Source organism: Diplotaxodon limnothrissa, linkage group LG23 (genome assembly GCF_057381915.1).
Source record: "Diplotaxodon limnothrissa isolate DT_005_m linkage group LG23, D_limnothrissa_male_GT1.1, whole genome shotgun sequence".
In the NCBI taxonomy this organism is placed as follows: Eukaryota; Metazoa; Chordata; class Actinopteri; order Cichliformes; family Cichlidae; genus Diplotaxodon; species Diplotaxodon limnothrissa.
In genome coordinates, this window is record NC_140617.1 from 25,112,719 (window position 1) to 25,138,269 (window position 25,551).

The 25,551-nt window shown below is 40.5% G+C and overlaps 1 protein-coding gene across 1 annotated transcript; it reads left to right on the plus strand.

Moving 5' to 3' along the window:
- The first annotated feature begins 241 nt into the window (after positions 1-241).
- On the plus strand, positions 242-24,847 carry mrps9 (mitochondrial ribosomal protein S9). Its single transcript, XM_085348097.1, has 11 exons — positions 242-328; positions 650-835; positions 7,829-7,891; positions 9,222-9,252; positions 9,340-9,419; positions 15,977-16,062; positions 16,153-16,228; positions 16,314-16,482; positions 21,802-21,910; positions 22,641-22,810; positions 24,524-24,847. The coding sequence occupies exons 1-11, from the start codon at positions 242-244 to the stop codon at positions 24,613-24,615; spliced, it is 1,149 nt and encodes a 382-aa protein (XP_085204223.1). The 3' UTR covers positions 24,616-24,847.
- Positions 24,848-25,551: the final 704 nt, after the last annotated feature.

A 25,551-nucleotide genomic window follows, 5' to 3' on the forward strand; every position in this document is an offset into this window, starting at 1 on the left:
GTAAACTGTAAAGACACCAGCAACATTCATCTACATACATAAATCAGGACATTGTTTTAAACAGAAAAGGGCTGCAAAGAAACTAAAACAAACTCCTGATTTTAGAATTTACACTTCTAATAACGTTGTTGTTGTTGTTTTATTAAGCGGACAGAGTTTATTTTATTTTATTTTTACGGATTACCGCACGTGTTTCTGACGTAGACAACTTCCGCCTCGGACGTCACCGCTGTCAGCAAAGATGGCGGCGTCCTGTGTGCGGACCGTGGGCTCGTTTCTGGGGAAATGTATGACATGCAGCTCGAGTATAAACACAGTCGCCACGCAGGTAAGCCAACAGGTAGAATTAACGTAGCGTGTGACATTTTAACGCGTTATTTCACCTTTAACGCACGCGAATATGTTTAAATAAAGGACGAAACTGCCTCGTCCTTGAGTTAGCGGCTTCTAGCAGGGTTTGTTAGCCAAATCTCCGCTGACGGATATTTAAATTAAGAACCTGTCACCACGTCTGTAGTTTCATGAATGTGCCACAGTCGTTGAGGTGCTTTATGTCAGTTTACTGAGCTCTTAACTGTAATTCGGCTGTGTTATCGAGCTGCCCTGGATATTTGTCTGACAATAATGGCTCTTTTCCCCCCGTCCCCAGGTGCTGCTGAGCAGGCAGGTATGTGTGAGCTCTGCCCTGTGCAGGAAGAACCTGGCGGCCGCTGGACCGGAGAAGTTCACCCTGGAGTACATCCAAAAGCAGGTGGAGGAGTACGAAATCGGGAAACGCCACCTGGCCAACATGATGGGAGAAGATCCCGAGAACTTCACCCAGGAGGACATCGATGTAAGTTCGCTTTAATTAGAAAGAATTTGGCAGCAGCTTCTAAAGCATCACACATAGGCAGGATGCTTTATGTGGGAAATAAAGGATAAAAAGACGAGAACGGCGAGGTTTTCATGTGATTTTTTTTGCACCATTTTAAGCTTTGAACTGTACATGACATAGTTGGGGATTTTCAGCACTTCTTTAGTGAGTCTTGAGTACTTGACAGTGGTGTTTGCAAAGGTATCTGCAATTGATGTAGGTCAGGAGCTGGCCTGGGCAGGGGTCACTTAATTTTGGCACTTGCGAAAAGAAAATATAGAAATATAACTGCAAATCAACAGAAAGCTGGCGTGAGTGAGTGATCTCATCTGGCTTGGAGTGTGAAAGTGATGTTTGTGTAGTATCTGAAATCTGCCCCAGCACTCTCCTTTCTTGTCTTTTCTCCTGCTACTGGGAAACGCAGGTGACCCTAGACTAGGGCTGCCACAAACAATTATTTTGATAGTCGACTAGTCACGGATTATTTTTGCGATTAGTCGACTAATCAGATCATGCATCCATTGGAAGTAAAACGTACAGCTTATTGCATCAGCATGTGTCTGCTCTTATATAACTATCATTAGCTTAAAGCTTGAAGTGTTTAAGGTATGTGCTAACTAAAAATAAAGAGCAGATGATAGTTTATTAAGCTTTTATAGAAATTTGCAGATTGTCTCGGTGGAGTTTAATAAACTCAGCCGTCTGCTCCTTGCTATCTAAAATATAACAGGACACCGGAGTATATTCTCGACCATCTCACACTTCTGATGATCAGTTGTCTGTTTGACGTTTATTCAGCTGTGTAAAAACTATAACTTTAATCTCAGACAAACTGATTTACTCAGGAACAAAACAAAAAACTGAAAAAAATCAAACAATAACATTTTTAAGTTATCTAAGTGACTTATATATCATGTTTAACCTGAGTAGTGAAAGACGGCGGTGGGTTTGAAAACGATTTGCTGGGAGGTTTTTCGCAGCTCTAGTGAGCCTTGAACCCCGGCTAGCTATCAAGCTAGTGGGTAACAGACGTCTCTGAAAACGTCAGAACGCTTTTGAAAATATGTGGTGTCCTGATAAACTGAGCAGATATTTGAAGTTTACACAGCTACATTCTCGCCTGAAAATATATTAAACGTTTATTTTGTGACCCAGAAAGAATAATAAGAGTAATATTAAAACTAGCTAGCTGCCGCCATTGTTGGAAACTGAGCAAGGCCGCGCTATGAATTCTGGGATAGCTGGGCCACGAAGGATACACTCGACCCATCCTTCAAATCTGGGGAAAAGGAGGGCGCATTTTTCGGCTGCATTTGGAGGAGTCTTCGAATTTGGACGTAATCGGCCTACAAATGCGGCCTCAGGAGGATGCGGCCCTGAATTTGGACACAGCTACAATACCGGACACTGCTTCTTCTTCTTTGGGGTTTAACGGCAGCTGGCATCCTTGTACATGCAGTGCTGCCATCTTCTGTTTCAGTCCGTTATTACACAATTAAATCCTACTACTTATTCCTGCATCTTTCTTACAAAGCTTCAAACTAGAGCAGGGCGATATAACCAAAAATATTTATCACGATATACATTTGAAAATTTGCGATAACGATATAACTGACGATATAATTGACACTAGACAAAATACTTCACAACTCCACAACTTCATTAGTGCAAAAAACCCCATCAATGTATTTTCACTTAAACAAGCAGCTGTTTTTTTATGTGCATTAAAGTTATATAAAAATGTAACGGTGCAAATTCCTTGCTGACAGTTTAACCAAAAGGCATTTCCAGTGGAAACTGGCCGACATATCCTCAGCATAACCATGTTTAATATCCACAAAATTTAAAAAGAGGTTATACACACACAATACGGTAATATTAGGCGCCTGCCTACGATAGCCGTAATGCTCCGACAATCCATCAAGCGGTGCGGTTTTGTAGCTTAGCAAAGTCGTACTGAAACATTTGACAGATTTTCGAGCGCCGTGTACGACATAAAATCGTTTCGAGGGAAGTAAACACAACCAGAATTCATACATAAGGCACACGGGATTATAAGGGGCACTGTCGATTTTCAGAAAAATCAAAGGATTGATTTTAAGTGTACCGTAGTTTCCAAACAACACGGTAATAACGACGGCCCGCTAGCATGCGCTATCAAAAATAGTGCTTTGTTGTGTATCTGACGGACAAAAGCTAAACCAGTTCCACACCACTGAAGTTGCAGCATTTTTACAAACCAATTCTGGTTCATCCGTTTCATTCAACGATCCACTTTCGCTCTTTTCATTCTGCGTCGCCGCCATGTGTGTATGTAAACAAAGGCACTGCGCATGCACGTTTTACCCATATTCTATCGCAATATTTCATTTTCCTATCGTTGCCCAAAATTACACCAGTATTACCGTGAACGGTATGATATAGCCCAGCCCTACTTCAAACGACGCGTCGACTATTAAATTAGTTGTCTCAGATTTTGATAGTCAACGTAGTCGTGACTAGTCGACTAATCGTGGCAGCCCTACCCTAGACAAAAGGCTAATCCTCACATCTAAGATTACAACAACCACCCTGCAGCCACACTTACTGCTGAACTACACACCTGCTGATGTCTCCTCGTGCTCTGTGTTTCCTGCTGCCATCTTCAACAGCCAGTCTTTTAACCTTTTTACACCCAGTTTTAAATGAGCGTAATGCCATCTCGTTTTGGGCAAAACTGCAGTCTTAGACCCAGATCTTTGCTTACCGTCCATCTGACATTTTCTTTCACTAAAAAGTGTCTAATCCCATTTGGATATGTGATCCCAGCTAATGAAGCGATTGAGTTTAAGGGACTGTACGTATGGCATTTGCTGACGTTCACTATATTAAATTGTGGAGTCTGTTTATTTTTTCCCACCTCTCTAGACATTAAAACCTCCAGATCCACTGAGCAGATGACATATTTATATCACATCTCAGTCAAATGCTCAGAAAGCCACTAAATGTGGATTAATACGCCACTAAAAAAAGTCCCAAACAAACTGTGGTTGACTCCTGTTTGTTTGAATTTCCTTTTTAGGAACATTTCTGTAAATTAAAAACAATAAATTTTGGAGTCTTTAGCAGTGAACAGTGAGCTGTAAATCTCTGAAATGCTGAGTTTGTGCGGCAGTGTAGATTCCTACTGTAGCATGGTGGCTTTGAATCCACCGTAGGCCATCTTTGGTATGTCGTTCCCCCTCACACCATCCTATCTGGCATTGCAGGCAGAAGTTTGATGCGTTTAAAGCCTCCACTCTTTGTCAGCATCATTAGCGTCGTTTGGCTCCACGTGCAGCAGGCAGGTGTGGCCGCGTCTGTCTAATCCACTGCATCATTGCTATTAGCAACGCCCTTAAATGCACCCAAAGCTTGTTTGTGATTTTTCTTTTTTTTGGCAATACATTAGCCCTCACTGCTCTAACCATTTAGCTCGATTTCCCACCCGTCCCTCGTCCAGTCCCCAGTGCCCCTCACAAATAATGAAGTGAGCTGTTTGCGCCAGGCTGTGAAAGCCGAAGCGACGGCCAGCAGCCTGGACTTGGATGCGTGGAGGGAAAGAGGAAAATTTGGGAGGACTGCAGAGGTGCATAGTGGGGCACCTGAGAAATCCCTGCGCTCCAGTTTGGAGTCCAGACTCTTCAGGTGTGACGGTGATAAAGACCCGGGGAAAATCAAAAGGATGTTTGCAGCCAGGAGGAGGAATTAATACAGAGCGCAGACCCAGAAAGGCCCAAAAAATCTCAGATTTTTTTTTATTTATTTGGGTTTTTTTCTCTTTTCTGGGACTCTGGTGACTTTTTGAGCCAAATTTACTTGCAAGTAAACGAGCACTGAAACAGTTAGACAATATTTAATAGATTAATCATAAATAAATGAAACATTTTTAGGGAACTGTTTATAAAGTGCTTAGAACATTATCAGGTTAAACAAAGGCGAATAAAAGATGATTTCTGATTTTAGAGGTAATAAGGAGGCTGAAAAAAGTGTCACTAACTGCAGTTCCTCTAATGGCCACGAGGCTGCTTCCGATAGTGGGTCAATCCCCACATCATGTTAAAATTTCCAACTAGGCTAGCTTCTCCCTTCATAGCAACTGTATAACTCATACATATGAATACAGATAAAGCTTAACTGCCATTAAAAAAAAACATTCATGAAGTTTGTGCTTTAGTTTTGGTCGCGTTCTTGTTAGCGATGATCACAATTTTTGAATATTCAGTCATTAAATTATATATAAATTGTCCATGTAGCTATTTATGATCTTGAAGCTCATAGTTTGCTTGTTTTTAACTGGTTCCTGCTAAGATGTAACACACTGCTACAACCAAAAGGCGGCAGTAGTGTACCTACAAGCTGTTACCGGTAAGAACTGAAAAACAAAAATAAAAGTATGTACCAGTTAGAGATTATCTGCTACTGTACAAACTATATTTGAAAAAATAAAGGGAAATTGGGTCTACCATAGGCAGTAGGATTCCATCTTTTATATACAGTCTCTGGTCTTTAGTCTTTAGAAGCTGGAACTTGAAAAAATTTGTCTTATTTAGCTAAAATGATTTTTGAAAAAATTATACATTTGAGTACATTTGTGGCATCTCATGCAGCTGTGATAGTGTTAGTCGAGTAAACCTATATTAAACTGGCTGCATTGGGGGGGAATCCAGCACAGGACCCTCCCAGAACTGGAAGGCTGCTGAGTGCAAATATAATAGTTAAATATGAATTTCTGTCTTTGTATTTTTTTTATCACAATTAATTGCTGTATTATTAGAAACTGGTTTCATGTAACGGACAACTTGACTCCATTCAGTTGTCAAGTCGGCTGTTATGGCAACTTTTACGGCAGGTTTCAGCAAGTGTTGAATTGTTTGACAATCTCAATAACTGAAGTGAGACAACTTTATCTTATTGGATAAACAGATACTGGCAAAGTCTAACTTTGAGAACATTATTTGCAGTACCTTACTTTCCGCACTATAAGGCGCACTTAAAATCCTTTAATTTTCTCAAAATCGACGGTGCCCTTTATAATCCGGTGCGCCTTAAGTATGAATTCTGGTTGTGCTTGCTGACCTCGAACTGATTTTATGTGGTACACAGCGCTCAAAAATCAGTCAGAAATGTTTTAGTACGACTTTGGTAAGCTATGAAGCCGCACTGCTTGATGGATTGTTGGAGCATTATGGCTATTGTAGTCAGGAGCCTGGCAGAGTAATCTGGGTCAAAAAACCGTCCTCTTCAGGTCCCGTTGCTGCTTTACCAGGTGTAACAATTAAGTTTAACATCCATGAAAACAGAATTTATGAAATTCAACAGAGTTAGAAGTTAGCAGGAAGTTAGCTCGCTAGCTTCTACCTAAACATGATATAGCATGTTCTGACTGAGAGATATCTGAAAGAATTCAAACTTACAGCTCTGCCATCACTTCCAACATAAATGAAGACAGAAAACTGAACAGCAGTGACTTTTTTAGGGTTGCTGAAGTTGGGCTAGCTGGTATATAATGATGTGCTACGCCATCGCTAGCGACACAGCTACGTTAGCATAACATAAACACAGTCAAGCTGGAGGACGAATGCTAACCTTTTTCCACTCAATAAAAGTCAACGGGAGACCTCACCAAATGCAATCGCATGGCAGGATGCTGTAAACAGACCAAACTTCAGTCAGGAGAACAACTGAGATAATCCATCCACAATATGAGGTTAGTCATTAATATACTGCAACAACATGGGAATAGAGCAGCTGTGAGAGAATTCAGCATTGGTGAATCAATGGCACAGAGGTGGAGGAAGCAAGAAGAAAAGGTTGACTAAAGTGTGACGTATCTGACTGTTTTGTTTCACTTAATGCGCCTTGTAATCCGGTGCGCATTGTGAATGAAAACAGACCGTTCATTGACAGTGCGCCTTATGGTCGTGAAATACGGTATATATTATTGCAATACTCGAAATATTACAAAATGTTAAAAAATCTCACAGATATTGAATCGTGCAGTGAATTTGTGAAGTTTTGAATCTTCACTCGTGGTTTTGTAGGTTTAAAATAACTCTGTTCATCTTCGTCTTTGATCTTTTCCTCCACTACTGTCTGTCCTGTTGCAGCTTCCTATTTCACCATGAAGTAAAAAAAAATATCTTTGTGCGCTGTGGCTCTGCTAAGTCGTCTTTTCCCCTCTGTCACTCCGTCTTTCCCCCCTCGGGGAGCTCTTCCACATCTCTGTCAACTCTCTGGGGACACACAGGTGCGTCTTCATCTGTTCCTCGTCTTTCCCTTTTCCTCCTCCTTTTATTTTTTTTTCCTACCCTTTAACTTCTCCTCACTTGTCTTCCTCTTCCTGCCTCTCACAGCTTTAGCGCAGACATTTCCCTCGACCGGCCCCCTTTTTTCTTCCTACTTTTCCGTCGTTTTGACAACCTTAAAGGCAGCAACCTGCTCTCTCCCCGCAGCACCTGCTGCCTCGCTAATTGAACCGACAGAGAGAGCAGGACAGGAGGAAGAGTGCAGAGATGGTGGGATGAAGAGGGAGAGAAGAGCAGGCTGTCTTGATGAGGGGCCTTTCTTCCCTCACACACACATTTCCAATGCCATCTGTAGCCCTGCTAATAACACACACAGCAGAGGATGAACTCGGAGTGAACTGTTAGACATCCACAGTGTCCTCTGTTCGCTGTCAACAAAGCCTAAACTTGTGCCTTTTCATGCTTGTTTTCTCCTCTAACTACACACACACACACACACACACACACACACACACACACACCTTGCTCGCCTTTCCTTGAACCCGCAAGCAGCTTGCACCTCTTACTCTGTCACTTTGTTGGTGTGACCTCTGTTGTGTGGACATGTCAGCGTTGTCATAATGTGCCATCATCTCTCAAACTGCCATCTCCTTTTATTTATTTATTTATGTATTTGTTTGTTTGTTTCTCTGTCTTTCGCCCACAGAGAAGCATCACGTACCTTTTTCCCTCCGGCCTGTTTGAGAAGACAGCTCGGCCGCTCATGAAGGTAAGACTGCACGGTTTAATTTACTTGTTGGTTAAGCGTTTCTCTTTTTTCCCCTATTTACTTCCATTAACCTGTCGTGGCAACACCTTTTAAATTAGACTATTGCTTCAAGGCTTTTTCACATTGTCAGGAATCTCTGTTTAAACAAAACAAAAGACAAAAATTGAATTTTACAAAATGATAAAATGCTCTGGTGAAAATTCTCATCTTTGTGTTGTTTGGGTCGGTTTCAACCCATTTATAATATGAGACTATAAAACAATAATCAGTGCCAAAACTGAAATCATAAACATACTGTGAGGTCACTAACACTGTCAGAGAGAAGTTAGGGGTTTCCCTCTTTACCTGTTTGTCTCTTTCCCTGAACAAACAGCCCCCTTTATCCCCACTGCTCCAATCTAAACGTCCACATGAAAAGGTACAGACATGTAAGGCATGTGCAGACCAACTCGGTTTAGTCGCTAGCTTTCACAGTACACATCTCCAGTTTGTAGCATGCAAAAATAAGCAGATTTACAATAAGCCAAGCTGTGGTTCATCATATCTGGACACAAAACATTAATATGGATGAGCCAGTTTCTGTGGAGGACGACGATGTAGATGATCAACCAGTGGACACAGATACGTCTGATTTTCTTTACCATCTATGATCTTGGACAAGAACTTCTCAGGAGGACACGTTCCATGGTGGGCACAATAAAAAGAAAAACAAAAATAAAATCTGAACTGGGACAGGGCTCCACTTTCTTCAAAACCAGTTTTTGTAGACGCCAGCACTGTTGTTTCATATTGTCCCAATTTTTCTTTTTGCCCTTTTCTTAAAGGAAATATGTAGTTGAAATATTAAAATAGAAAAGAACAAATGAAACAAATTTAGTTTAAAGATGGTCTGTTCAATTTACCTGTTTTTTTTTTTGGTTTTTGTCCTTTTTTTAAAGATTGAAAGGGATGTAAAAAACAAACAAAAGAAGCTTAGTGCTGAGTAATTTCTCTAATGTTGGTGGGTCTACAGTGGAAACACAAGCAGCATTTTGATGGAACGCATCAGTTCTGGTGCTTTTATGATGAAATGTCCTTGATCTTTTCAGTTTGACCTCAGGTAGGTTGGTAAATTGTCTTGTTCACTGTGGTCACCAGTATAAATATAAACATCACAAGCACAGGTACTTGTCTGGTACATCAGTGAGTTTGAGGGGTAAACAGAAGCAAAAGATGGTTCCTGAGTAGAGCTCAGGAGTGGTGGCTTTTAAAGCTCTACACATCACCAGTTGTTTGATTTTATTTATTTGGGTTTTTTTTTTTACTGAAACAAATCTGTTTTTATTTCCAGCATCCTGATGAAATCTTTCCCAAGCAAAGAGGTATGTAAATCTGCTCCTGAATGCATTTTTTATTCATTTTTTTTAACTGAGGGTTTCCAGAGCTGATTCATTTTCCTCTCCATAAAGCTGTCCAGTGGGGAGCAGACGGGCGGCCCTTTCACTTCCTGTTTTACACTGGCAAGCAGTCCTACTACTCCCTCATGCATGTGAGTACGGCAGTACAGCTGGAGCAGCGAGCAGCGCTGTCAGTTAAACCTTCATCCCCCTCAAATCCCCAGCTCTTCCTCACCTGCTCCCTCCCTGCTTCCCGCACCCTCGGGTCATATCCTATTCAGACAGAGTGAGTTGAAAGAAGATGGTGCCGTTCCCTGGAGGAGCAGCGAAGTCAGATCCTCTTTTCCACGCAGCGGTGTGAGGGAAGAGGTGGGAGAATAGAGGGAGGTGAGGCGAGCAGGAGGTCAGAGGTAGTCCAGCTTAACATGCGAATCTCAGGGGGGAACCTGCTGCAGAGATGGAGGCTTATTTTCACCTGTTTGGATTCATGTTGAACCTTTTGAGGTCATCTTTCATCTGTCATACCGAAGGTTTATCTGTGTACCATGAATTTACAAAACATAGTACCAACAGTAGTTTTTATTTATGTTTTTATGGCATATCCTTGAGTCTGTTTCTGTACTTACAGTCTGAGGTCAGGACTAACCCACAATCTGCTGCACGACTTCCTGTTCTTCTTGTAGCTGAAGATATTTTTTATAGCCCTGCATGAATGTAATTTTTTTAGCTGGTTTTCAAACTGCAGCAAAAGGTTGTTTTTGTAATATAGGCTGCATGTCACTAAGAGATGTAGTTTCATAGCTCACATTTAAATGCAGTTCTTGTCAGCTGATGTAGTTGTTGGAAAACACTATGAACTTAAGTATTTATAGTATATATATTATATTTATTTCCCTGCTTCAGCTGCCATCAGACAACTTCTTCCACCAAGGAAGTAAAGCTGTTACACTACACCAGATGCCACGTCATGTTATTCGCAAACTGTTATTTATGACTTGATTGGTTAGTTTTTCTTTTGTGTGGAACTGAAACCAGCGCGTTAAAACTGAAAATCTGGATGTAGCTTCCCAGTCTACGTCCACACATAAATGGCATTTTGGATCACTGAAAATTGAGCTTTGGAAAAACTCCGGCCAGGGTGCAGATTTTCAAAAAATTGTGCGCTCTGTTATTGTTTGTGGGCTTTTGATTGGCAAACATTTCTTCACGGTGAGGGTTGCATCATTACCTGTTGGTTTTGTACACTCTTGACTGTCCTTAATGTTTTGCTTTTTGACATAGACTGAGATATGTTTTCAAAATGAACACAGAAAAAACTTTTCTGGATGATTTTTTTTTTTAAATGATTTTTTAAATTCATCCAGCCCGAGGATTTATATCAGTCAACCATTTGGATTTTATGACTATAAAGCATTTGAATATGAAGGGTAGTTCCCGGATACTTTTAGGGGACCTTGTAAATCTTGTTAATATCACGCATTTAGTTTTGTCACTGTTTAAAACAAGTTTATGTGCAATAGCAGATTTCTAAAATTTATCAGAAGCCAGCTGCAGATTTGCAATGGTCAGATCAAGGGAAGAGACGGTGGCATATGAAATGGTGTCTTCTGCATAAAAAATTGCGGATGACAGAGATAATATTGTGTAAAGAATAAATAAAAGAGGTCCAAGAATGGATCCCTGTGGAATACCTAATCACCCAGCCCCCAAATCTCAGCAAACAAAACTAATGGAGGATTTTATTTTTGTTAGGGCTCTTGAAGACTTGTGAAGACTTTTAGCACAAAGGAATTCACAACACTGTGACAGTTTTGGGTTTGGTTGTTTTTTGCTTTGTTTTTTGGGGGGGTGTGTTGTACCTGAATATCCGTCTGTTGTGTAGGTATTCATTGGTCAATATTGTCATTTCGATAATAGTTTTGTACATCTTCAGCTTTTAATCTAAGCAGTGAGCATCACATGTCATTTTCCTCCAGTCTTAGTTATCAGGAATGGGACTTGCTAAGAACACGGACATTCCTGCTTCTGTTGCTCTCAGGCTGTGCACCGTGTGACAGAATAAAAGTACTAGAGCTTTTGTTGCATCTAACTTTCCCCCTCGGTGATTATTTTACATTTAAATACAGCTGAAATCACAGCACAGACAGCCATTATCTTTAATTCAAGTCTGGGGTGATTTCCTTACCTGATGTCGCAGTTATATAATCAGACACAAGCCCACCTGCAGAGGTTTATTGTTTAAGCTAATTACAGACTCTATTTTCTTCATGTGGAGATGTTTATCATCTCACCTCTTCAACTTGACATTGTGCGTTAGTTTGCCTCGTTGTTGCAAACTTAACAAATTTGCCACTGGGTTTTGCAACTTTTTATATCATTTTAGCAACTTTTCTTTAAATAAGCACATACACAGTCACAGGCTGGCTCACTGACCTTTAACATTGTGTTGTTCAGTCAGTCTGTCCGTGTAAACAGAAGGCAGTCGAGGCTCCAATCTTGGCACCCCAGTGCTGGCTTTCAGATCCTTAATCGTAACTCTTTCCCCCGTAAACACAACATTTGGTGACCTCCCTGCACCCTTAATGAGGAGTTTTGACACCTCATTATATCTCAATAAAGATTTGGTTTTCACACCATTAGAATAGGTTGAGTTTTTCCAAGGGTAGCTCCGTACTCCGTAAGCAGACACCACCCTCACTAACTTCTGATGCACCCGGGCATTTTGTTCTTTGAGCAGGCCTGAAATATGACAGAAACTGCTCAGTTCAGGCTTTCAGGGGGCACCAATTAGCACTTACATACATACTGATTCTCATTCCCCTCATCCTCTTCTGTCTGTGTCTGTGTACATGTGATGTTTGAGGGTGGCTTTGGGATCGGCTTAGCCTAAGCACCCAGACCTGCTCTCTGGGTGCTTACTAAACATACCAAACAGGACCTGTCTTCCTGTCTTAGGTTCATCTACTGCAAATCTCAGAGAGTTCGAATATCAGTGGTCACCAATAGTCAGACCAATATTTAAATTTGAAGTCAAGGTCAGAGGTCAAGTTTTCTGAAAATCATGTGAACACGGTGACTCCAGAAATGAAATATACAAACATTTCAAGCCTCTTAAAGTGAAGATGAACCGTACACTGGTGTTGAGACCACAAAAGAGGGAAAATTTAAAAACTACTACAACAGAAAGTAAACGCACATCAGCAGTATATCCAGACTCCACTAAGAAAAATAATTTCAGGGCATTTTTGTCCTGCAGTGCCGAGATCATTTGTATTAAAAATAGATCAAATGATGTGTTTGGCCTGTGTAATAGCAAAACAGCCGTTTGAGACAAAGATACAAACACAACAGAATTTTAAAACCCTTTTGATTGGAATAAACGGTGTAGTTTTATTTTTTTATGTCCAGGATTTGAGTCCCATCAAAGGTGTCTGGTTGTCAGGCTTTGTCCCGCTACGGGGAAGACCTCCTCCTCGGGGATTTGGAGGGAAGCAGGGCTGGGCGATGAAGAGGAGGATGAGTGGGGCAGATGAGCAGGCACACCGTTCACGCTTGTTCTTCTGTCTGATTGTATCTGCAACACAGAGAAGGAGAGAGAGAAGAGGGGGATGATATGTGAATATTTGTCCCCACACACACACACATCGTTTTGCCCTGCAGCTGTAATCTGCACCCCCTGCTGTGGGTTTAAATAGGTATGTCAGACATGTCTGTCTTTCCCGTCCTTCCCATCCTTTGCCCTTTACCCATCGTCTCGCTGTCTCACAAGCCCCGGGAGCGTTGCCAGGAGGGGGCAGTGGCGTGTAAAGAAGCAGCCTTCGTGCTCGGCTGCTCTCCTCTCAGCCGGCGTGGCACATTAACCTGCTCGCTGCTCCGCTGAACCCTTTATGGCCACAACTCCAGGGAGGCCCGAGAACTCGCCTTCCTTTTCCACACGAAGACCGAATAAATGCTGGTAGTTAATGCCTCGTTCTCACGTAGCCGGAGCTCTGAACGTGCATTTGAAGAGCCTTTATTGACTGTCTGTCTCTGTAACAGCCTCAACTTAAATGTATCCAGATACTGGCCCACTACTCCGCCGCCACCTCCTTTCATCCCGCCAATCCATGCGAATTATTCCTCGCCATTGTAGGAGCCAGTGTTTGCACACGTGTAACTCAAGCTGCCTTCTCCTCTCGCCTTCTTTTTTTTCTGATTTTTCTATTACTGTATTTTTTTTTTCTTTTTGTAAAGAAAATTGGTTTTTCCTTGATGTTTGCTTGATTTTCTTTTTCTCTCCTCCTCCCGTACCCCTCTGTCGCTGGTCAGAGTGGCAGCGGATTAGGCACACTCTATCAAGAAGGAATTAAACAAACATCTGGTGAATAATTGACGGGGAAATGAGTTCTCACCCAGGCGCTGTGTGGCTAAGGTGGGGTGGGGGTGGGGACTGCCTCGGGGACGTGACCAGCATGCCCACCCTCTCCTCCTTCTCTTCCCCCGATCTTACCCTACCGTCTGTCTGCCTTTCTGTCTGTGTCCGTCGCCATGACACATTCTCCCCAGGTTACCCCCAGCGCGGCATTGATCCGCCGCTCAGCGAAACTCTAGTGTCGGGTATTTAACTCCAGATTTTTTTTGCTCCTTCCAGCTCTGCTTCAGTTGTGCAGCACAGTTGCCGAGGTCAATTTTACTACACAATACATGAGCAAATGCATCATGACATTACAAACTGACTGAAATTAAACTGTAAAGAAAACTAATAGAAAATTAGTAGAAAAATAGAAAAGAGTTTTTATCCTTTAAAAGTGTTTAGTTGTAATCTGCTTTTATTCTCATTATTTTTAGTTTTTTTTCCACTAAAGGCTGATATGAAGTTCTTTATTTTCAGTTTCTCAACAAGGCTGCAAAGAAATTAGCATCTTTTACACTAAAGTCTTGAACTGTCTGGGTCTTTAACTCTACGCTCACTGGTCAATTCATTAGTTACAGCTTCTTTGGAGAGGAAAAACCCAACAATTAAATGGCCCCAATATGAGCAAGAACCTGGCGACTGTGGGAAGGAAAAACTCCTAACAGAAGAGAAACTTCCAGCAGAACCAGGCTTGGGGAGACGCGGCCATCTGCTGCGACCAGTAGGGGTGACGAGAGTAAGACAGGACAAGAGACACACTGTGGAAGAGATTAATAATGACTAATGATTAAATGCAGAGAGGTGTATAAAGAAAATATCCTCCAAACCATTACACCAGCAGCAACCTGAACTATTGATATAAGGCAGGATGGATCCATGCTTTCATGTTGTTTGTACCAAATTCTGACCCTACCAACTGAAACTTGCAGAAGAAATCCTGATTCAGATCTGCAAAACGTCTATTGTCCAGTTTTGGTGAGCCTGTGTGAATTATAGCCTCAGTTTCCTGTTGTTAGCTGACAGGCGTGGTCCTGTGTGGTCTTCTGCTGCTGTTGAGATGCTCTTCTGCACACATTGGTTGTAACGAGTAGTTTCTTGAGTTACTGTTGCCTTCCTATCACATGGAAACCATCATTTTCAGCTGACCTCTGATGTCACCGGGACATTTTCTCTTTTTCAAACTATTTTTTTTGTAAACCCTGGAGAAGGTTGTGTGGGACAATCCTAACAGATCAGCAGTTTCTGAAATACTCAGACCAGCCCATCTGGCACATGTCTAAAGTCACTTAACAATGATTCAGTTTGACGCTGAGGTGTCTTAAACTTGCAACTCTGGTCACAGGAAGTAGTCTGTGTAGAAATCCATGTGAAAATGAGCCTCCAATTATGGCCTCAGTAAACTCTTTACTGATAAAGCTATGGTCTCAGTCTCTTGTTTGAAGACTTATTTAGTAGAGCATGAGGTTTATTTCATAAGCATAGAGTCAAAAAGAAGGATGAAGCTTCAGGGCGTCACTTGTGACGTTTAGGTTTAATTAAACAAGATGTTGACAAAGAAATCTGTACCTCATCCATCTTTTATTGTGCAGAAATGATCAGTAACTGTACACAGAACATTCAGACTTTGACTTTCATGCTTTCAATGAGTTAAATGAGCAAGATTGTGCCAAAAATCAGCAGCGGGCGATGTAGGTGTAAAAGCTGTTAGCAAAATAAAGAGCAGTGAATCAGTGCTTTATGATCATGTCACAATGATTTCTTTCTAAAGCACAAATCAACCCTCGTACACCCCTGCGCTGCCCTGCCAGAAGGTGCTGTGCGGATGCAGCCAATCAGCAAGGTTTAACCGTTCCTCTGTGGCCACAGAGAAGAGAGTCAGACAAGTGCTGTGGTTATTTTCATAATCCTTTTGGCGCTTTAGACTTTAACAGAAGGAAGAAAAACAGCTGCCTGAAGGAGGGGAAAAGACTTCCTGGGAATGAAAGTTACTTCCTAAACAGAAGAAAGGGCTTTTGGGCAGATCACTCCATTTCCATCACTCATTAGTTGTTCAGTCTATGAAATGGGTAAAATAGAAATGGAATGAAAACTGTTTCTCCTCTTCTGGTTAGAATACGGCTGAACTTTTTCTCGTTCTCGAGAGCTTTGGTTGGATTTTTAGGCCCCATGTCAGTGTTGATGTAGGGCTTAAATCTGACTGTGGAGGGCCAGGATGGGCAATGGAGAAAGATGTTCCCCTTAAAATCCCGTTTTCAACCCTGATTTGTGTTCAGTAAGATTTTTCTATAAGACTGAGGAAAGCTTTTGTTGTTTTAGGATCTTTATGGCAAAATCCTGAAAATCGAGAAGCACCAAGACCGTCTGAGGGCCAAAGGACTTTTCTCCCAGGATGCCCAGCTGATGTAAGAGGAGGAAGAGTCCACAATCAAAAGTCTTTAAAGCGGTTTTGGCAATTTGTTTTTTTATTTCGCATCTCTTCCTGTTTCCATTAGCTCTCTCGGCCCAAGCCGGTGGCTGACAAAGGAGGAGCTGGAACTGTTACTAGTGGAGACCATCTCTACTCATGATGTAGGTTTTATGCTTTTTGTCGTCCTATTTTGCACCTCTTTTGTGTCCAAGAGTTTGATTTGCATTTTTGTGCATTTGTCTTCAGTACGACCGTTTTATCAAGCTAATGGAGCACATGCTTTGCATGCCGTACAGCAGCACGGAGGAGGAGTTCGTTCAGCGATACCGTCGGCTGCTGGAGGCTCAGTCCTTGAAGCAATTGGTGCCACTGCTGGAGAAGGATGAAAATGGTGTGGCCTTCAGCACCGCGGAGGGTAGGTTCACAACAGCGATGTGTTTCTCAGAAGTCTCAGAAGTTTTGAAAATTGACCAAAAAAACTGTTTAACACAGAAAAGGAACCTCTCAGTTTAAGGCACGTTTGGTTGATTTCACCCTGGTATGTCCCTTTTAATGTGGCTTTTTGGGATCTGTACATGCATATTCTGTATAGAAATAATGGCCACCCTCACCACCTGTTGTTTTCTTGTCATAGTGGAGCCAGTTGACCAGGCACAGCCATCACAAATGGATAAATTAGCAAGACCAAAACTGTTTTTGTAGCAAGACGTAAACACGTTAATCTGTGGCAGTCTGTGGAGATTCAGTTTTTGGTATTTCTGTCTTGGCTAAAACTCTGATAATGTGACAGTGTGAGCAGATTTAGCCAGGCTTAAAAACAAATGCAAATAATTTCATTGCACAGTTTTTGTGGAATTCAGAGTATTTGGGGGAAATTAAAAAAAAACAAAAAAAAAACCAGCATGATTTTATTGTGCTGAGCAAAGGTCTTGAGCCCCTCCTCAGTTCTTTATATTTTGCTTCCAAAGAGCCAGACTAGTGTTTTTTAAGTGCTCTTAAGCATTAGTTCTCCAGGCTCTCTGAAGATTCATTCAAACATTAAAAAAAGCTCTAGCTAAAGGGATGAACCAGTGTTGTTAAATTGTATCTTTAGGCACTTTTTTTTATTAGCAGCCTGTCACAAAAACACACAATTTGTACCCTTTTCTTTTGTTTAATCTCTGAAAAATTCCAAAGATAACACAGTTTAAGATTAAATAGTATCATTACACCAAAAAGGGGATTCTCAAACAGCTGTTAGCTAAAAACTTGGCATATCTCAGCATGGTGTGCAGGGTGTTCTTAAAAAAATCAAGGACACTGAACAATTGGAGGACAAAAGAAGTTTCTGGTCTAAAAAACTATTAGTAGATGAAATGTATCATGTCGAGTTGATGAGTATTAAGAATCAGAAAATAATCCAGCAAAGACCTGACACAGAACTTGAGAGATGCATCTGGACCTTCAGCTCATCATCTACTGCCATTCTTAAGGAAGGGAAACGGGGAGATAGGGCTGAGGCATCCCATATTACACAAGAATTGGACTAGAAATCAGTGAAAATGGGTCTGATGGAATTGTTTGGTTCAAAACATCTTCAGTATGTACGGAGCAGGTCAGGAGAGAGACCACTGTAAGTGTCTACATCAAATAATCATCAGTCTGACACCTCCTGGGTATCAATTCCTTCTAATGTCTGATTGAGCCCATCAATGAGGGTAATTTCTGCTGAATTATCATGCTTCATGCCTCCCTCGCCTAAACAAAGTGTTTTGTTTTCTTGCTACATGCACTGAAAAAAATAATCAGTGGGATAAACATAAAAAAATTATTGTAAGCGGTTGCACGAAATTAAGTTATGTTTGGTTAACCTTAGTTTTTTATGTTATACCTGCACACATTTTTCTGGTAACACGAACATGACTTTTTTATGTTGTTGTTATGTTTTTCATTCCGGTCAAATATTTATAGAAACCACTTGTTTATCAGACATGAACTTTTTGTGTTAATTGTATTGGACTATGTGTTATATTGACAAGATTATTTTATGGTAAGCTTATTTTATTTTATAACAAATTTCTAATATATAATATATAATCTAATATATGAGTGTTCAATAAATAAAACTAAATTAAGGCTGATCTTACTGTATGTACTGTACACTTTCTCTCAATCAAAGAAATAAGCAAAACATTTTTGAACAATGACCTGTATTTTTGAAAATACTACACAGTTGTAAAAATGGACTTTCAATTCAGGCTTCCAAAATATACATGAGTCATATTTGTACAATGCATCTCTTGAAAAACATTCCACAACATTCCTCAAAGTTATCTGCTGGAACCTGAATTCAACATTGTGGGGCCTTGTGACATCGCACTTATGTAAAAAATAGTTTTTTAAATGTAAGAACCATAAGGTAAGGTAATATGGCAACAGGGGTGTAATTATTAAAATGACACAAAGAAGAGACTTAAAATAACATTATAACCCACAGGCACACAACCAAGAGACCTAAACTGATTAGTATTGGCTTGCTTCTATCACTAAACATCACAATCACTAATACTACACGATGCAATCTGTTTGTAGTGGTGCACCTTGGGAAAAAAATTGCAAATTGGTGAAATTGGTGCAAGGCGCCATTTCCATTGAGAAAAATGGACATTCAAAGTTTGAATTTAAAAAAAAAAAAAAAACCATGGCTTGAAAAGTGAAAACTGCAGTAATAAAGGCCCCAAGTTGAAAAGTGCCAGAAAAATAAGTTTCACTATGTACTGCAACTTTACCAGTGCTGGCTTAAAAGAAAGGATGGTACATATTCGAAGAGGTAAACATGTTGTTCCCACATCATAACTGGAAAACTGTTCAATCGTACAGTCTGGTCCTGAGAACCTGGGTCTTCTTTGAAAGGCTGTTCCTTTTGAGCTCCATAACCAGTTTCTATAATACCTCGAAGGTATACTTTTCCAGTGGGTAGGTGAGGTTCAAAGTGTACATTAGTCCAAACAGCATTGCAGCTGCTAGGGTATAGTTATCCAAATCCTGCCAGACTCTCTGGCCTTCAAGGACTATCCCGATGTCCTCAGGGCTGCCATTGGCATCTCTTGACTTTATGATGTAAATTCCCATGGTTGTTTCCTTATTAGATCGTTGGATAATGGCTTCATCTGTGGCCTAGAAAATGCAGAATTCCAAAATTTAATTAAACAGAACACTGGTCAAAGAACATTATACCAAATCTTATTTTAATCTGTGTCACTATTCCAAAAAATGTTAACATTAACACATTAGGTGAACAAAAATGGATTCATTACAGCATGTGATTTGAGTCCTCAGAATGCTTAAAAAGGTAATGCATGAAGTGAAATCTCCATGCAAAGAAGCAGAATACTGTCAGAGCATAGAGAGGTGTTCAACTATGAACTCCACACATCGTTCTGATGCAGGTAAAAGAAAAAACAAAAACAAAAAACGCACCCATGGTAAATTGTGAAAATCCCAGGTGATTTTCAACATACTCCTGGCATAGAGTGACAAGCAGCATTTTGTTAAAATTATTATTTTCCCTAAAGTGTATACACAAATTATTTTTTTCTTACCTGGGCCGTGGGCTCCAGAATGTTCTGCAGTCTTCTTCCTATTTGTCCTCCTCGCCTTTTGAAGACCTTTATGAGTTTGTCAGATAGCACATCTATCTGCGAGAGTAATCTGGACTGCAGTGGCATGGTGGTAATGCGCTTAAACTCTGCATTTATCTAAAAAGACAAGTTGTCACATAAAAATGCTGTCAAAATCTCAAATCTCACAAGGTTACATCCACACAAAGTTGTTATTTTTTGTCATGTTACTATTTATTAGCTATGGGTCCCATGTTGCTGAGCAGTTCCATAGTTGCCCTTACTTCCATACCACCCAAAGCCTGTTTGCAATCACAGCAGTTGCCTCCTTCTGGCCATTTTGCAGTTCTGCCAAATGACCCAGAAACTACATCTATTATTGTCATATACACATCAAGGTCTTTCATTAATACTTAGTTAAATTAGTTAATTTGACCTTTCCAGAAAATTTACCTTACAGAATGTGAGATAACATATGCAAATCTTCACCCCCCCAACAGAGCCCACCCCATGGCAAACTAGCTTATTTAACTGTTTAACTAAAACATTTTAGGTACAACCAGTTAACTAAATGGACACGAGTTTGTTAGTCTGTATTCACTGAGAAAAAACAAGCGAATGTGACTGGGCACACACTGAAAAAAAGCTAATGCACATAATATTGTCCTGCAGCTTAAGCTAGCATTATCGTTAGTTAACTTAAGGAATGACTTGTTTTTTCCGCTATGTTGCTCAACAGGAATTCATGAGAAAAACTTCCCCATATAATGGATGTTCTCTTCGTTTCCTCTCAAACATGTAGTTTTCAGTTTACCTCGACAAAGTAAAGCTCAGCACCAAACGTAAACGAAGCAACGACAAAAAATGGCGGACCGCCACAGTGAATTTTCCCTCGCAGAACACGCCCTGGGGGGGGTGGAGTTTCAACAGAAAACACAACTATTTTCTGTTATTTTGATATGACTGGTTTTAAAAGACTGAACATCCTTCTAAAACAAGTGAAAGGCGTGAGACTTAATTATGTTTAGACCAAAAATATAACTGATTCATGTTGGATATATTTACTGTATTTTTACTAATTTAACAACGTCATCATTGCATTAGTCGCTTTATGCTATAGCATTACGCTTACATTAGCTTGAAGCTCAAGGTCGTCATTTTATTTAATTTCTTTTTCTGGGCTTACAAACAGGACACACAACATTTAGATAACCGTTACACTGAATCTTGGGTCTGTGTTGAGTCTTCCAGCTGCTGACTACAGAAGCTAGATTGACCTTTCAGCATGTTTATAGCGGCTGTGGCTATGTGCTGGTAATGTTACCGTGTGTGAGCAGTCACATTAGCAGCAGACATGTTTCAACAAACTAGTCATATCCCGGCCCTACATTAGCTTGTTTAATGGTTAAGACACTGCAGGTACCACCACTTACTACAGACACCGATGCAAGTTTGTAATAGTCTGTTAATTTAGACTGAAAGAATATACAAACAATATTAACTCACATTATATATGTTAATTACTAATTTGCTTATCGCATAATTTCGGTTACCATTAGCTAACTGGAGCCTAACATTGGCCTTTCATGGTTTTCGATAAACAGCCCACATACCTGTAAAATAACAACACCCCAGTAAAAGTCCACATATATAAAGGGTCTACACTCTTTCTCACTGGTGTGTTAGCTTTAAAATCCTATTTACCTTCAAGTGTAAAACTCCAGATGGTAGTAGATTTTCCAAAGCGAGAGACAAAAATGGCGGACAGTGCAGCCGATTTTTCCTTTCCAGGGGGCGGAGCTTGAGGATAAAACACGACTAACTTGTTTCTTTTCAACATGATTTGTTCTAAAAGAATGAATATTCTTAAAGAATATGTGAAAATTAAAAGACAAAAATATGTTTAGATGTGAAATTTAAATTAGTCATGCTGGATATATGAAGTAATTCTATGCAGATTCAACAACCACCCTATTGCATTTTTTTCAGTGTGCGAGACCAGGTAACTTCCTCCATTCCCAGTCATTTCTGGGATGATTTGGAAGGTTAAAAAAGGTAACCTTTGTAGTAAACTTGCAAACATGACACTCGTGTCTGAAGTAAAAAACCAGACTGTGTTTCATTGTCATTCTCAGGTCGGAGGAAGACATCAGACTCATCAGTGATCCTGCGGGACTGCGGCTCAGGACACATTACCGTCAACGGCCAGGACTACCTCCAATACTTCCCCGTGCTGCAGGACAGGTGAGGAGAGCAGCACGAAGGTTTCCACTCTGAGCAAATAAGCCTTTCCACCTCACAGCCTCTGCACTGCTTCATTCACAGATACCGTTTTCCTTAAAATGCAAGACGCGATGGGTTTTACTCTCCACCCTCCACCCCTACCTCTCCAAAAAAAAATAAATAAATTAAAAAGCAGCTTTTTCACTCTTCACAGCATCGCCTCGTTTTTTATTTATCTCCTTGTAGTAAGTTAATTACACAGTTGAGTGATTGTGTGTGTGTGTGTGTGTGTGTGAGTGTGAGTGTGAGAGAGAATGTCCAGAGCTGGTGTTGTCACGCAGTGTGAGGACGGGGCTGTAATTGGAGCAGAGAGGTGACAATTGACTTTGTCAGCAGCTATGGGCCATTCAGCCTAAGACGCCATCCAGAACACAGACACTTTCTTTTTCTCACTCACACACACACACACACACTCTTATCCTCTTCCTGCTGAGTCAGAAGTTTCTCTGTTATATGTGGTGGTGAGATTGTAAAAGAAGGCATTTCACAGCGCCGGGATCCTCTACGCTTGTCTGAAAAGTCACCCAACCAGACATTAAATTAGCTAAGCCTCCGCCGTTGATACCGCTATCTGTTAAATAGTGCACACTCCTGGTCTGCCCATTCAGCCACATTTCATTCTTTCACCTTATTATCTCTTGGTCATTTTCTCTTCTTCTTCTTTTTTTTTTTTTATAAAAATACCTCTCAGAGAGCAGCTGATGTTCCCGTTGCAGTTCATGGGCGTGCTGGGCCGCTTCAACTTGGAGTGTAAGGTGAGCGGTGGCGGCAGGTCGAGCCAGGCGGGGGCCCTGAGACTCGCCATTTCCCGTGCGCTGCTCAGCTTCCTGTCTGAGGGAGATGGGGAGGCGATGAGACAAGGTGGGTAGTTTTGCTTTGTTTTGTTTTGTTTGTATCTCCTACGGCAGCATCCTGTCTGAAAACTACTACCACTGATATACTTTTACAACTTGGGATTAAAAGAGTGCTCATTCACCAGCTTGTGCAGCTGGTTTTAAAAATCTTTGGTTGGATGGACATATCTAAGCGTGGTTTGCAGTGTGTCCTTAAAATATTTGAAGAACTGGACAAGACATGTAAAGCCTAAATAAACCGTATCTGAAAAGCATGTTCTTTAAGGTAGAGGGTCTAAAATCTCTGTCAGTAGATTACATATTACCTTTACTGGGTTCTGTTTTCCTAAGCATGGATTCGGGAAGTCTGGGGGTCTACTTGGGTCCCAGTCACGTAAAGTTTGTCGTCGGATGGTTAGTGCAAAGGTCCTGTTTGGTTTTTGTTACCGTGTAGACTTCTCCATAGAGAATTTACATTACACACTGACTTTAAAGCAGCATAACAGGAATGACTGCTTGGCCGTCGGGTCTGCAGCAGTCTGTTTGCAAACCTGAGGATAACCTAGGCTTTACCCCTCCCAATTAAGTGCACCGCCTTAGCTATGGCAGCTGCCATGTTTTAGTCAGCAAGGAGAGATCAACAATATTAAATTTAGACTGTACCCCATAAAGGCCACACCCGGTCGGCATGTTTCTACTGCTGTTTGTGTAAAAAGGGAAGACAAACAAACACATTTTGTAAACTGTAAATGAACATATTTGAATAATATCAACACTTAGCAATAAAAAACAGAGATAGTTACCCCGAGTCACTCAAGTCACCGTTCATCTGTAGCAAGAGTTCTCAGACAGCAAAGCAACTCTAGAAAATTTCCTGTTACTAAGCACAGCTGTATTTTGCCGTTGTTAGCCTCTGTTAGCTGATGCTAGTTTCACTGAGAATAAAGTTTCACTGAATTGCTGCATTCAGACACTTAGTTAATAAATTTTCATACTGTATGAGAGTTTGTCACAAGGAACTTGGGATTTTCAGGAGGCACGAGCCTAACATTAACTAGCATAATGTTAGCTTATAATCAGCTGTTGTTGTTTAGCCGGCTCGTTGTCACCAGGAACGGGAGGGTCACATGTCTAATCTGCTGACATTAAGTAATTGTGACAATAACGCAGAAAAGTGCCATCAGGTTTTGAATCTATCATGCAAGGAAGCATCTGATTGATAACATTTTTCAGCATGACAATGATCCCAAACACACTGGTAGTGCAGTAAAATCAGAGTTGTATAGAAAAACATACAGTGGAACACTATCAGTCATGAGTCGGACCTCATTATTGAAGCAGTGTAGGATCATGTTGACGGAGAACAGAACAAAGCACAGTATTTTCTCCAGAGTTTTCTTTCTTTTTTCTTTTCTTTTCTTTTCTCAGCTAACCTTTTTTATTAGCCAACTATAATAAAGTAAAGTTATTTAGTCTTGAATTTATTGTGTAGTTTTTATCACCTCTGGTTTTCCTGAGACCACAAAGCTCCGTGACAGCTGGTTGTTTGCTGCTGTGTTTTTTGTTACTTAAACGTTACCGTGATCTTCCCTACCATAAATATTTATGTCACTCTCCAGTCTCATAAGGACTACTTGTGTTATGACATGCATGTACTAATGAACTAATAGATACATAAAAATTTACTCATCTGCGCCTGTGTTCAGTTATATTTCATTCTTTTCATTTTTTTTTTCCACAGCTGGTCTGCTGACCCCCGACCCAAGAGTGAGGGAGAGGAAGAAGCCTGGACAGGAGGGAGCACGACGGAAATTCACCTGGAAGAAGCGCTGAGGGGCGGATCAGTTCCACCTGAGCTTGGATATGAAACATTCAAACTGATTTCTGACATCAGTGAAACTGCTTTATTTTCTCTCCAGAGGCGATGCCACTCTGTCCTCTTTAAGCTCTTGGTGCCAAGTGCTATGCTTTCTCACATGGTTTTCATGATGCACCTGCTGCAGGGAGCTCCTTCAGCCACCAGATGGAGACATGTTATAAGAAATTCATAGTTTGGACTGTTTATCTGTACATCAATTAATAAATTAAAGATTTTCTATAAAATATAAATAAAGGTTGTGATATTTTGGCTTGTTTTTTTTTTTGTTTTTTTTTTAATACAATTTAAACAATTTTCCTTTTTTTTTTTTTTTTTTTTTTCAAATACCTTCTTAGGTAGTAGGTTAGGTACCTATGTTCACCATAGTGTGAGATTATTTTATAGTAAATGTTAAAGACTCGAGGCTAATTTTTGTTTTTTTTAAAGGCAGGAGTAACGATTTTACGGCAAACTGTGCAGTTTTTGAAGCAAAACTAAGAATTTTTTTTAGATTGAATCAAGTCAACTGTGGTGATGTGTTTAAAAAAAGTTTTTATATAAACAAATCTACTAATCAAATTAATCAAATAAAATATGCTGCCAACAACCTGCAGTAGAACCAGATATGATTTTATTCCGCGTTTTACGTTTTATTTTGTCAAAATCCATGGCCTACATTACCCACAGTGCAACACTAACGCTCGGGCACTGCCTTCGTGGATTCGGAGCATCCGGGTGTTTTCGGGAGTGTATGCTAATAACGGTGAAATACAAATTCGCTTGGGGTGACTGTGGTGATTTCTACTAAGTAACGTTTTTTTTTATTAATAAATAAATTGACGAATTCGATAGTTTATCAATAGTTTAGTCTCTAGAGTGAAAAAACATATTGCTTTATCGACATATTGCCG

Coding starts and splice junctions, on each gene's coding strand:
- mrps9 (XM_085348097.1), top strand. CDS start 242: ATGGCGGCGTCCTGTGTGCGGACCGTGGGCTCGTTTCTGGGGAAATGT. Junction 16,063..16,152: donor TCCCAGGATGCCCAGCTGAT/GTAAGAGGAGGA, acceptor TGTTTCCATTAG/CTCTCTCGGCCCAAGCCGGT. Junction 21,911..22,640: donor TTCCCCGTGCTGCAGGACAG/GTGAGGAGAGCA, acceptor AATACCTCTCAG/AGAGCAGCTGATGTTCCCGT.